A 12,733-nucleotide genomic window follows, 5' to 3' on the forward strand; every position below is an offset into this window, starting at 1 on the left:
GATCTGTAAAAGAAAATAAGAAGAATTACGGAAAAGAAAAAAGAAAAAAAAAAAAAACCACACCAAAAAAACCAAACATAAAAACTCCTAATCTCAAACCAGGTTAAAAGAAAAAAGAGGACATAATCCTATTTTAATAAAAGCTATATATAGATAGTGTGCAGGTTTTAAATCTGATGAAGGCAGAAGCTGGGTGTAGCTTTCCCCGGCATTTCCAGCTGAGGCAATCTGATGGGAGTTTTGTTTGAAGAGATGTGGGTCCATCACACATTCCTGTCCAGGGCTCTGAAATAGTGCACGAGGATATGACAGTGCCCAAATGTGATATACTTCTCCTCTGACAGCACAGAAGCCTGCCACTGGTACTGATGCTTCTGTGATCTATTGCAGTCTGTCTCTCTCTTGTTTTTATCTCGGCCCTTTATCTTAAAAGAATATATTTCGCCTATTAGTAGTGGTTTGGTTAACAAAAGCTGATAAGAATCTGAGAATTCCCCTTAGAAATGTCTGAAATCGGTGGGTTTTTCTTCATAATAGCTGAAAAGGAAAAAAGTACGGTCAAATGTATGGTGTAGCACACTTTTAACGCAAAGCTACACACTGTGCCGTTACTTCTGTTTGCTGGGTAGGAGATAATGCTGTCTCCTCTGTGCATGATTTTCTTTGAAACGCACTACACAACATTTAACAGAAGGCGTTAGTATAATCGGTGTTTTGCATAAGGGATGTCATCACATTCAGCAGCAACAAAGTTCCTTTGGAAAAAAAAAAAAAAAAAAAAAAAAAAAAAAGAGGGGGAGAGGATTTCTTTTTATTTGAAGTAGCTTCGTAGCTGAACAGGGCAAAAATTACCATAACGCGACTACAGCATCCTCAGAAATGTCCTTAGTGCTGTTTGCATTTATTCTTAAGTGTCTGCACTGGTGTTTACATCTTTGCTGTTTTTTAAAGCAACATCGTAGGTGGTAGAAATAGCAGCAGTCTCCTGGCTGGATTCCTGTCCCTTGGGAAGCCCCAGATACTACTATTATGTCAGGAGGTTTCCCCAATGCCTAGTGAAGGCTTACATGAAAAGCAGACTCAGAAAGTGCATTTCTCACCCCATTCTCATCTCAGTTGTTAGATAGACTTTGATTTTTGTACTTTAAACCTCAGTCCTGAAGTAACCCAGGGTGCTGCTTCTAATTAACTCCCTGAAATTAATTAGGGTTGAAGATACGTCCGTGGCACTTACATTTTCCATTCTTCCGGTAAAAACGTGAATCTTGCTTTTAATAATTCTCACTTGCTTTGTTTTTTGGGGTTTTTTCTCCTTTTAGAAAAACAGCTGACTGCTAGCAACTGCTTAGGAATATTAGCCATGGCTGAAGCCATGCAGTGCACTGAACTGTACAACATGGCCAAAGCGTATGCCCTGCAAATTTTCCCAGAGGTGGCAAACCAAGAAGAGATCCTTAATATCTCAAAAGACGACTTCATTTCCTACATGTCCAATGACAGCCTGAACACCAAAGCGGAGGAGCTGGTGTATGAAACAGTGATAAAGTGGATTAAGAAGGACGCTGCGATCAGAGCTCAGGTAAAAATAATCTCAGCAAGCCTCACTCCGCTCCATTACCATGAATGCCTCTATTAAAATAGAAACCATCCCCATGCAATTTTAAACATGAGGGTGCGTAGGAGATGGGATGGGCAGTTCAGATAAAAAAAGAGAAAGGGAATGCAGGCTATGCACAAAATGTATGTAATTTCAAAATCTGATCCCCATATCTGATTATTTAGAATCAAAGACTCGTTTGTGACATGCATGGTGCAAAGCTAGGGCCTCGAGTTGTTGCCTGCAAGCCGGTCAGAGATAAATTCGGAAGGATTAGAGTTGTGTGAGATGCTGCTTTAAGAAAGGGATGCATTTTATTAACAGTGGGAAATAAACTGTCAGAAAATCTGTATTTCTTTTGATGCCACATACTGAATGAGTATAACTTCAGTACATTAAAAAAAAGATTCCGTATCTTTACTGGCTGCTTAGAAAACCCCTTGTGTATTCTATATTTATTAGAGTTAGCCTTTCCTCAACTATCTGAGCTATGCAGTCTGTTCTTGACTGAAGAAACTGAGTGTGTTACTTTGCCCAGCACTGTCTCCAGATAAAAGCTAGAAGAAATGATTGTTAGGAGGCTGATGATTGTGCTGGGGACCAGAAGACATCCCTGGTGATAGTTAAAAGCATGCCACTTACCTTCAGTGCAGCTCTTGCAAGTCAGCTTTTGTGGGCAGTGAATTGTGGTGGTCTAAACCCAAAACCTCTCCTTTTGGAGGCCAGTTCTGCCAACAAAGCCCAGAAGGGGGATGTTTTCTCCCATTCCCCTGCTTTGGAGGCCAAAGCTTCTGGTCTATCCTGGCAAGACCAACTTCTGTTGATCCCCAGTCACAGTTTTGGTTGGTTTAAGGACAGCCCAGTTGCTTATGGACCAGACTGGGACTCAGGGAAGCACTTGGCCACACATTGTTGATGCTGTCTCACATCAGGAAAGGCTGTACCTTCTTGATTTAAATGGGAATTCAAGCATCTAAACATACAATGGGGTATTAAATGCATCTTTGCGTGTGATCAGGAGCAGATGCACCTCCATCCCTCACCTGGAAAGTGGGAGGAATAGCAATTCCCAACCTCACCGGGCAGCTGGATGAGGGTAGGGACATTAAGGACAGTAGGGTACTCCATGCCAGGCCAAGCCTGGCTGCCTGTGCTGCCCCTGCCAGCAGCCTGCAGCCCCCAGGGCCTTTGTCCAAACTTGTCCTGCCCTGTGTGAGCAGGTGATGTAGCTCAGCAGGGCAGTCCTGTGGTGGGGACCTGCCGCTCTCTCTGACCACCTCCTCCATGTGCCAGAGATGCCATTTAGTATTGCCCAATATTATTATTGCACAGAACATTTACAGAATATCATTGACTTATTGAAATGGGTGCCTTTTTGGCTCTTGCTGGCCTTGAAAAGCACACTGTTCTACAGACTATTTCACTACTTGCTTACAGTTTGATGACAGCAGTCAACGCTGTGCAGCTCTCAGCTCTGAACCTAACGCAACCTTGGGGATTATTCCCAAGGGCCAGGTACAGGAGCCCTGCGGCAGGAGCCCATCTGCATGGTACAAACAGAAAGTGTCACCCACCAGGCGGTTCAAGTTACATTTTCAAAATTGCTGATTTAAATATTTCCTTCTGCACCTGCTGCGGTAATGTTATGAACTTATTTTTTATAGTGATGGCTTTTCGTGCCCCTTCTTGCTGCTGCCACCACTGCCATCTCCTCTCTTCCTTTCATGTTGCAGTTGGGTTGCTTTTTTAGGTTGTTTTTTTTTCCAAGTTTCCTTCCCCTCTGTCCTGGTTCTGCAGTGCCTTTGTAGTTTACAATGGCAGTTTTATTTGCTTCTCAAAATTTCTCTGTGATGCTTTAGTTTCGTGCATTTCTTTACAAGGGCTTTAAATTTTTAATTTGTGTTTATCCAGATATGAGGGTCTTGAATAAATTAATATTAAAGATACCAAGCAGATAACTATTTTCATGCCCAATCCTACCACTAAACTAGTTACTTTGGATTGTGGCTCTCACTTTTTTTGTACTCTGTGCACTGCTTGATCTATTATAAAGCTCTTAGTTAAATAGGTACTTATTTTCTGTAAGTCGGAACTCATACATACCATGAAAAGTACCATCTTTACAATAATGACTTCTTCATTTTTAGAGCTCAGGAACAAATAGCTCTGATGGTGGATAGGAGGGAAGATAGGCCTAAATAATCTTATTTCTGATAAAGATGATGAGTGAAAATTTGTGCTTGTTCTGTGGCAAGGCCCACCGTGCCAGGAACAGCCCAAGCTCCTGTGAGATGCACAGGCTGCTTGCTCAAAGCTTTGCAGAACTGGACAACCATGGCAATACCAAACACGGGGTGGACCTTGTTGCAGGAGCTGTGCATGGATATTTTGACTTTATTAACAGTTTGGTGAGATGGATTCGCTCAGCTCCCTTTAGACTCTTTGGGGTGGGCAACCAGCACATGGAGGACACCAGTGCAGAAACAGAATTGTTGCTTCTGCACCCAGCCGGTGGGAGCAGTTGGGACAGTTGCTGGATAGGTTTTAGCCATGTACTGCAACAGCCCCAGAGCATCACTCCTGCTCTACTGCATTCCTCAGGTAACTGGCCTGGTTTTATTTCTCTCTCCCTGTCAGTCCTGGCAGTTAAATCTTAAACCCTAGAAATCCAGGCCCTGCATTTGCTTCGTATCTCCCCTCTCCCCATCTCCTTTTGCCTGACAGGCTAGGCTCTATCATCAAGTTTTTATTTTCAGTAACTCTAATGGCAGGTGATTAAAATATGTCTTTGGCAGCTTCTTCCAAGCTTCCAAAGGTGGATGTCTGCCAGAAACAGGGAAAGGTCTGTGCTCCTTGTCTCACCTGCATGTCCATCCTCCCTGGCAAAGCCTGGCAGGGGCTCGCTCAGCAGAGACATCCCCACAGAGGAGCTTGGAGAAGGAGCCTTCTAAATCTGCACCCCCTGCCCGCACAGCAGTTGCAGCCCTCCAAAACTCCTTGGGCTTTTAATGGCTTTGTGTTACTCTAGAGTGCAAGCTTACACCTGGGGACAGTAAGTCTCACCACTTGTGTTCCCCACACCCACAGCTCCTTGTGCCGCACTCTTACAACAACTTATCCATCACTGCCTCCCCTGCTGGCCAGCCTCTGGGAAGGAGACTTTTAATGGAGCCTCCCATTCTCCTGGAAGGGCATTGAGTTTGCTATCTTCCTGCTCTTCTCTGCCTTGCTAAAAGCTCTGCTTCAGGTATCTAATTGTTTCTGCTTTTATTAATTCTCTCCCCACCAGGCTGGAGGTCAGTGGCAGGGAAGGAACTAGGATTTGCTTGCAAGGCAAGCTGAAAAGCTGCGCTCTGACTGACTTTTAATTTTGGAAATTATGCTCATACAAAGTCTTACGGTACTTATAAAAGTCATCTGTGGCATTACAAAAGACAGCACCCGAGCCTTGTTACAAAGAGAGAATAACAGTGCTTTAAAGGTTACTGATCCATCTACGTAAGACAAAGAGGCAGTTCAGAAAATGACATATGTTAAGCTAGGATTTGGTAAATAACTGTATCCAGCGTATTGGAGCAGTGCGCCAGCTCATACGGTAAAGTTTATGAAGCTATTTTAGTGCTGCTGGTAGTGCGGTCACGTAAAATTGGTGTAACCAAAGAAGCAGCCTGTGATGTGAGATCTGGATGAGGTAGGTAATTTCCTGTACCAGCGGACACAGCGTGCTGCTTGTAGGAGCCCTCTTGATTACTTGTCACTGAGTGGAAAGCCTGCAGCCGACTGACAGATCTGGAAGAGCTGAATCTACTGTGTTTTTCTACTTATTTCTCTTCCTGACTGATGGACAAGATTGTAGGGTTTATCCTAACAGTTATCCCCTTGATAAGTTTATTACAACTCCGGCGAACTCATGCAAAAAATACATTGTATAATGGAGGCTTTACTGTCTGGAAACAAGCACGGTCTGAGCTGTCTGAACAAGCAAAGATTTCTACCGGGCCTCAAGCAGTCTCCACTTGAGCTCAGCCCCCAGCTCTCTGCACGGCCTTGGGTAGGTTGTTTCACCCTTTTGCCCCCATTTCTTACACTATAAGCTGGAGGGAAGTGATGCCTCCCACGTGGGCTGTTGGGAGGATTCGGTGGATAAGGAGCTGTATTGCCCACTGGTGCTAACGACAGCCAGAGTTAGTCACTAACGACTGCAGAGATGCAGTCAAGCCCAGCGTCAGCGCGGGGTGGGGAAGATGTGAATGTGCTGGATGTGCAGCATTGCTGCCTGCTCAGAGCGCAGACGTATCAAAGCTCATTGGAAACTTTCCCACCTTCTGCTCCAAGTCCAAAGTTGTATCTGCTTTCTCTGATTTAAAAAACATAGTAACACATTTATTAATAACAGAAAGCCTGGGAAAACAAGACTCCCAGTTGCATGAAGCTTCCCTCTCGCCCTGAGGAGGGATGAAAAGTGAGGAGAGGACAAACATTTTAACAAGTTGCCTGAAGTACTGCTGGAAGAGAGGCTGGTACTGCAGCGAGGAGTGACAGACAAGAGGCTCAGCTGAATGGCAGTCATATTCTGTAGCGCTCTGCGAGGACATAATATAATCATGTGCCATTTTTTCAAACCCTGTTTAAAATCGCGGTGTCCAGCAGCAAAATGAAATGTCTGTACCATAAAGGGATTAACAAGCCGCCTATGAACTTGTGTCCTCAGAGGCAAATTTGTCTAAACAGCATCTTCGTGGTGCCTGAGAACCAAAGATGCGTAGACAAATTGGAGATAATTTAGAGAAGAGCAACAGAAATGACTAAAAGACTGAAGGAACTGATGTGAGGGAAAAAAAAAAAAAAAAAGATTAAAAGATGTGAATATGCATGACTTGACCTAATGACAACTAAAGAGGGATAAAGGTCTACAAGTGTGTGAAGCCCCAAGGAGAGGAGTTACCGGGAAGGATGCAAGGGGTGTAACAATAGTAGGGACCACTGGGATGAATTTGAGACATAGCAAATTAGTCTAAGCAAACACAAAACCCACCTGAAAGCCCTGTATCTGTCAGTGAGGGCAGGAAAAGGTGATGGAGGGAAGGAGAAGAGGATTTATGTCAAAAATGCTACAAATGCCCATGAGCTATATTTTGGAAGTGACAGAGAATGGGAGTTCTGAGGCAGGATCCTACAGAGGAGAAGGTGTTGGTAACCGTGAGAGAGCAGATGAAAGATCCCTGGTCTACAGTTAGGCTGTTGAGATGGCAGCATAATTTCTCAGGTATGTTTTAAAAAGTCTCCAAAGTTATGCAGAAGAGTAACTCGCTGCAAGAAAATGGAGAATCTGACAGGGAACAATCACAATCCCAACTTTGCTCTGCAGTGACAGGAGGGTAGTGATATATTCAGAAGCTGATACCCAATACCAGCATGTACAAATTACTTGAATTCATCATAATAGGAAATTAATTGATCAATCAATGTACTTAAGGGCATTAAGCTTCAGGAAAGCAGGGTTGGAGTAAGTATGAAAAGGAAGCTTCCAAGGGAGCCTAAGTGAATTAGGCACTAACAGTCTATTACAGTTCAGTTTGGCTTCTTTGAAAAGCCCACACTACCCTGATGCTTTGAAATCCATTTGTGGGAAGAGCAGACAAATTCAAAAAGATGCCATAATGAAAGTGCAAGAAGCTCCAATTTCTCTGAAAGTGAAAAATGCAAGGGATGAGTGGTAACCCCTGTGATTTCCCAGGGACAGGCTGCTCAAAGAGCTCAGATTTAAATGAAGCTTTTGCAGACACACTTAGAGACTGTATAGGCTTATAGAGGGAGAAGAAAAGGCAGCAGCAGGAACAGATTCAGTGCAGGAACATGCCCTTAGCTATATAGTGGAGGAAAAAAATGCATTAAATATAACAGAAAAAAAAAAGTAGACACAGGTGACATTAGCAGTTCCGTTCCTTAAATTCTCCCCTTACAAAAATTTTAGGTTTTTTTTAAAGGGATACCCTTGACTGAAAATCTACTGAATTATTTCTCTGAAGTTTAAATTGGTTTGAGGAGTTCTCTTGTCTCCCAGTCCTCTTAGTCTCTTCATTTGTGGCTTTTCCAACACATTTTCCTATTTTTTACAAAATATTTCTCTGCTGAAACAACCTTACAAAGACACAGGTCAGCAAGCAGCTCCTCACACATGCTCAGTTGCATTGCCTTGTGCTGCACATGGCCCCAGCGCTCAGGACCAACCTCAAGTAACAAAATCGTTCTATACCATAGGCAAGAAGCATTTCAGAGAATTATTGCATGTGGATTCGTGTGTCAGTGTGTTGTTGGGAGGGATGTGTCATGAGTTTACTTGGTTCTGTGAAGTGTCTTAGAAGCTTCAGCCATTTTGTTGTTGGCAGTGTGCTTTTGTGGTGCATCTGTGTGCATACCTGTGTTTGAATAGGTGGCTGCCCATAAACAAAAGAAAGGCCACTCCCCTCTGCAGCAACCTTTGGGGGAACTTAGAGAGTTTTATTTGATAAGAGTTTAGTCAGCAAGCTAGAGATTGCATGGTAAGAGTGAAGGTTTTTTAAGCCTTAGTATCAGGTAATCTCCAAGTATGATGGACCAATGATTTATCTTCCTGCATATTTAAAAACCTCGTCATATTACTGCTAGAAATACCTTCCCATGTGCTGCTTTGCAAACAGTTCGGAGAAGAGGACAGCAGCTCATTTTACCCGGCGCTGATGACATTACAGTGTTTAGTCAGCTGTGCTGCCATAAACATGTCACATTGAAGCCTTATTTCAGCAAGACAGAGGGGCTGCTCCTTTCTTCTTGCTAGGCATGAGATTTATGCACGTGGCATCCTGCCACCGAGCCACCAGCTGAACCCAGTGCCTGTGAATCAGATTTTCTGCCACATGTTTATCTCATGATATTATGAGGCTGTCAGCTGACATGCTACCAAGCCTTTTTGTTTAATCTAAAGGCACCATTGCAATTCCAAGAAGTCAATATGGGTAATTAATAAATATACCAAGTGCACCAGAGAGATTAGGTTGGGTTTGGGTATGACCTTGGGTGTAGAAATGTGCAGGAGGTTACTGGAAACACAGCGTGTCTCATAATACCCAGGGGTTAGATGTCTCAAAGCAAGTACCCTCGTTACCGAGTAGCAGGGCAGGGCGGTGAAAATCTAGCCCAAAAAGGCTTATTTCTGAGAATGGCAAAGCAGGGCACCAGCAGCTTTGGCTTCCCCAAAACAGCCAGTTCCCTGCTGAACTTGCATTTTGTAAACTTGGAGCCGGCAATATTTTGAGTATCAGGTTGGGTAACCTGCTGGGGAAGCCTGGGCTGGGCTGGAGGTGGTTGCAGGGAGAGACTGCTCCTGTCACCACTCTGGTGTGCCTTCTCATGTGGCCACCACACCATATCCCCAGCCATCACGATCGGCACAGCCCACTGGGAGGTTCATAACCTGGCCACCAGGTAGGCATCGAAGGCTAGAAGCTGCTGGTTTAGAGGGTTTGGGTGGCGGGTTTTAATGGAGTGCCCTCTTCTCATTTGAAGGAGTTTTATGCAGTGGAGAACTGATTCTGCTTCGGATCTGTCCCTGCTGGCTTCTGCTGTCTGAGGTGGTCCTTGCTACAGCTCTGGGATTAGGCCAGTGCAAGACAAGGGACAAGTTTACATGAGACAATATAAATCTCCTTCGTAGCTCTCAGATGAATCAGATATATTCTTACTTCTTAACGTTTTTAAAAACGCTATTGGAATTATGCAAAAAGAGCTGAAACGGCAGTTTGTTGCAGCAAAACCCTGTCATAACGTGGGTAATTGAACTTCTGTATTTGTATTTCTAGCTGAAGCCTGTTTCTTTAGGCGGATAGCACAAAGGGTCCTTTGTAGGAAGAACAGTAAGCTAGAGCGACAGATGAGTTATAAGGCATAAGGGAAATATTATTTTAACCTCTCTGGGCATTACTTCAAAAATGTTAAAAATCTTCAGAGCTTTCCAGTGTAGCACTTAAGAAGCAGGAAATTTGACTCTGTAGCAGTAAACGTATTTCCTTTTAAAACTAACTGTATGCTGTTGTAGCCCAAGTCTATGCAGGAGCACTCTGATAGTCCTTTTGGTGAATACCTGTGAGGATTTTACTGGATTTGAGAACTGAAAATAAAAAGATTGTTTTTAATGTGATACTGAAGAGAGTTTTGTAACTGAGACTTAGGAGATACCAGAACAAAGCCCACTTGCAAGGAAGCGTTCATAACACTGATATAATTAGTAGGAGAAGAAATGCCACGAAAAGTTTAGCAAAGTAAATGTCCTCACTCAAACTACCAACCAGGAACAAAAATAAAAACGCATTCAGCTGTTTTGTAATCTAGTTTGCTCGAGCTCTGGCCTGCCTACTGAGATGGGAGTTAACACAGATGAACAGATTACTAGGGAAAGGCTTGAAAGAGTCAGCTTCAAGGTATAGTGGATCGTGCTGATCATATATCCCTCTGAGTTAACGCTGACCCAATGATAACATTTAGGCTTCCTCTTAGCACGATTGTGACCTTCTGAGCACAGCACCCAGGGCAAATAGACGTGAAAATTCCCACCAGATGGGAGAATTAATCACCCTCCAGTCTGGGTTGATGTCTAGTTGTAGACATCTCAATGGGACATGGTCTGAGGAACACACTCCCTTTCCCAGGAGCTGATGGCTCACAGTTTTAGGCCAGAAGGGGACACTGATACTCTGTCTCCTCTGGTGTGTGATACATCCTCTCAGCTCAGATTGCTGTGAGGACTGTGCTAAGTGTGTTGACTAAATCTCTAGTAATTATAACATGAGTTTACACATGTCTAACTGACAAGTAAATACTTGCTTGTATGTACCTATTTAGGTGTCCAAATCATGAGCTGAATCTCTCCCCTGAAATGTTTAGGTAATTAAGGAAAGATAAGATCTCCTAAGATTTTTCTTTTCCTGTTTTTACAAAACGCACTTGTGATTGCTTTCAGTGTCTTGAAGCAGGCCAGATAGCATCTCTCAAAAGTTGCTGCTGTGCTGTGTCCACAGTGACTGTCCAAAAAGCCTTTGCTAATGTGGTAGCGGTGCCCTGGCTCCTGCAGAATCACCCTGGCTGTGCGTGGTGCCATGGGGGTAGCCGGCAGCATCACCGCTCAGCAAGGAGTTCATGGACTAGAACCTTTGCTGGTGCAAAACCCAAGCATCTCCCTTCATCCAGCATCCAACGGGAGCTCTACTGAGGCTCATGTCACCTGAAAAACCAATCCTGACAGTGTTCAAAAAGTTCTCTAGCACTTTAAACAATAAATCTGTTAGATTTTTGCATAACGATGTCCCTTTTCAAGGAGCTGAGGCATGGTGTTCCATGTTTATGAGTTGTTAACTCCTAATTCTAGGCCAGAAGGGGCATTAATATTCTCTGCTTCACCCTGGCATGTGATGCAGATTGTAGAGTAGTCGTAAGTGATTCCTAGCAAAGACCTAAGAAGTATTTCTACTTGTCCAGCCAGCGCCTGCAGCCAAGTAGCGAGAAGAAAACATCCCCAGGGTTACAGGCACAAACTACAACTCCAGGGACCCGAGGTTGTTGTCTGCTGAACTTGGCAATGTGCCTTGTGCAGGTATTCTTCTGTTTTAATAAAAGCTGGTAACATCAATAGGTGCAGTAGCTATTTCATGGCTGTATGAGGAACAACGGAAAGATGACAGAGAATGGAGAGCAAATAACAAATGGTGAGGAGGTTGAAATGCTTTACAGTGCTTATTTCAGTCTAAATGAAAAGTATAATAGTAACAGGATATTTAGTACAATCATAGCTAACGGCACTAGGAAGCCTTCGTAAGAGAGAATCCAAAAGAATAAGACTGCTGATTGCCTAAATCACTTGAATATTCTTAAATCAGTGAGGCTAAATGAAATTCACCCTTGACTATAGTGCTTAAAAGAGATGGTGCGAAAAGCCGTTGGTTCATAAAAGCCTCTCCTGTCTTCTAGAGATGCGATGGTACGTCCTCTTCAAATCGCTTGGTGAAAAACACTGCGATTATATGTACCCTTAATGCTATCAGTGATGAGCCCGAGTCGCGACTGCGTGCGGTCGTGCACACACACACACACATACACACACAGACGGCTTTTTCTAGCTGTTTGAGCAAAGGGAAGAAGAAGAGTGAGAAGTGACATCGGTTTTGATACGTGATATTAACTTTCAAGCTGATGAAAGGGAGCAACGTGTTCTAATTATTATTCCCCTTCAAAATAAGCCACGAGCTCAGACAAAAGAGGGAGGGGGAATGCAAGAGAGAAACATAATCACATTTTCTCACTTATCTAATTAAAGCAAGGTGGGCGAGAGGGAGAGCTCACCGTGCTTAGCCAGCGGTGCTGCCCCATTTATTCTGGGGAAGGTGGGACATGCAGGCAGTCGTTCTGCTGGGCCCATGGGAATCTTCTGTCACTGCCGGAGGGGAGCTCTCTTCCCAATGTTGATTCACACTCAGCTTTGGGACATCATGGTGCCTGTCAAACCCCATATCCTAATTTAGTGGCACAACTGTTAGCACCTGTGTTTCGCATTGCTTTGTGTTGCAGCTGCTTCCAGCACAGACCTGCCTTGGGAGCATCAGGGGCAGTTCTGGCACATCCCACCACACAGACGGAAGGTGCTGGCTCCACTATACACCATATATTTTACAACTTTATTTAAACTGCCCTTTAGCGACTCGTACTGCTTCCTGAGCAGCTGTAGTGGGGATTAACCTCCCCCGTGGGGGTTGTCTGGCTCGTACCCAGTATACCCACTATCCACATTATTCCCATGTCCTAATGCCACGTTTCGTCTTGGCTCTCATGTAAGGTTAAACGCCCCCAACCTTCTTAAAAAAAGCACTTCCTGAAATCAGAGCTTTACCACCCACTGCCATATGTCCACTGCTCCCTCTCCTACAAGGTACCATTTAATGGCATTACGGTATCTGCAGCCAAGTGCCTGACGTTTGTGACTCCAGGGGAGGGGAGCAGCCGTTTTACCTCCTAGAGAGCGCCTTGGAAGTGGATTTCAGCAAGGGAAAAGAGAGGAGTTTCTTCTTGTCTGGTTTGGAGGCTGATGAAGTGATTTCAAGCCCTGCTCGG

The 12,733-nt window shown here is 44.1% G+C and overlaps 1 protein-coding gene across 2 annotated transcripts in view; it reads left to right on the top strand.

Moving 5' to 3' along the window:
• The window catches only part of KLHL29 (kelch like family member 29), a 406,353-nt gene that overhangs the window by 350,762 nt on the left and 42,858 nt on the right, over positions 1-12,733 (top strand). For both annotated transcript variants that reach the window (XM_040598977.1, XM_040598978.1), the window contains exon 8: positions 1,320-1,579. In XM_040598977.1, the coding sequence (XP_040454911.1) occupies positions 1,320-1,579 (260 nt within the window). The remainder of the gene's footprint in view (positions 1-1,319; positions 1,580-12,733) is intronic.

Source organism: Falco naumanni, chromosome 6, assembly GCF_017639655.2.
Source record: "Falco naumanni isolate bFalNau1 chromosome 6, bFalNau1.pat, whole genome shotgun sequence".
Taxonomy (NCBI): domain Eukaryota; kingdom Metazoa; phylum Chordata; class Aves; order Falconiformes; family Falconidae; genus Falco; species Falco naumanni.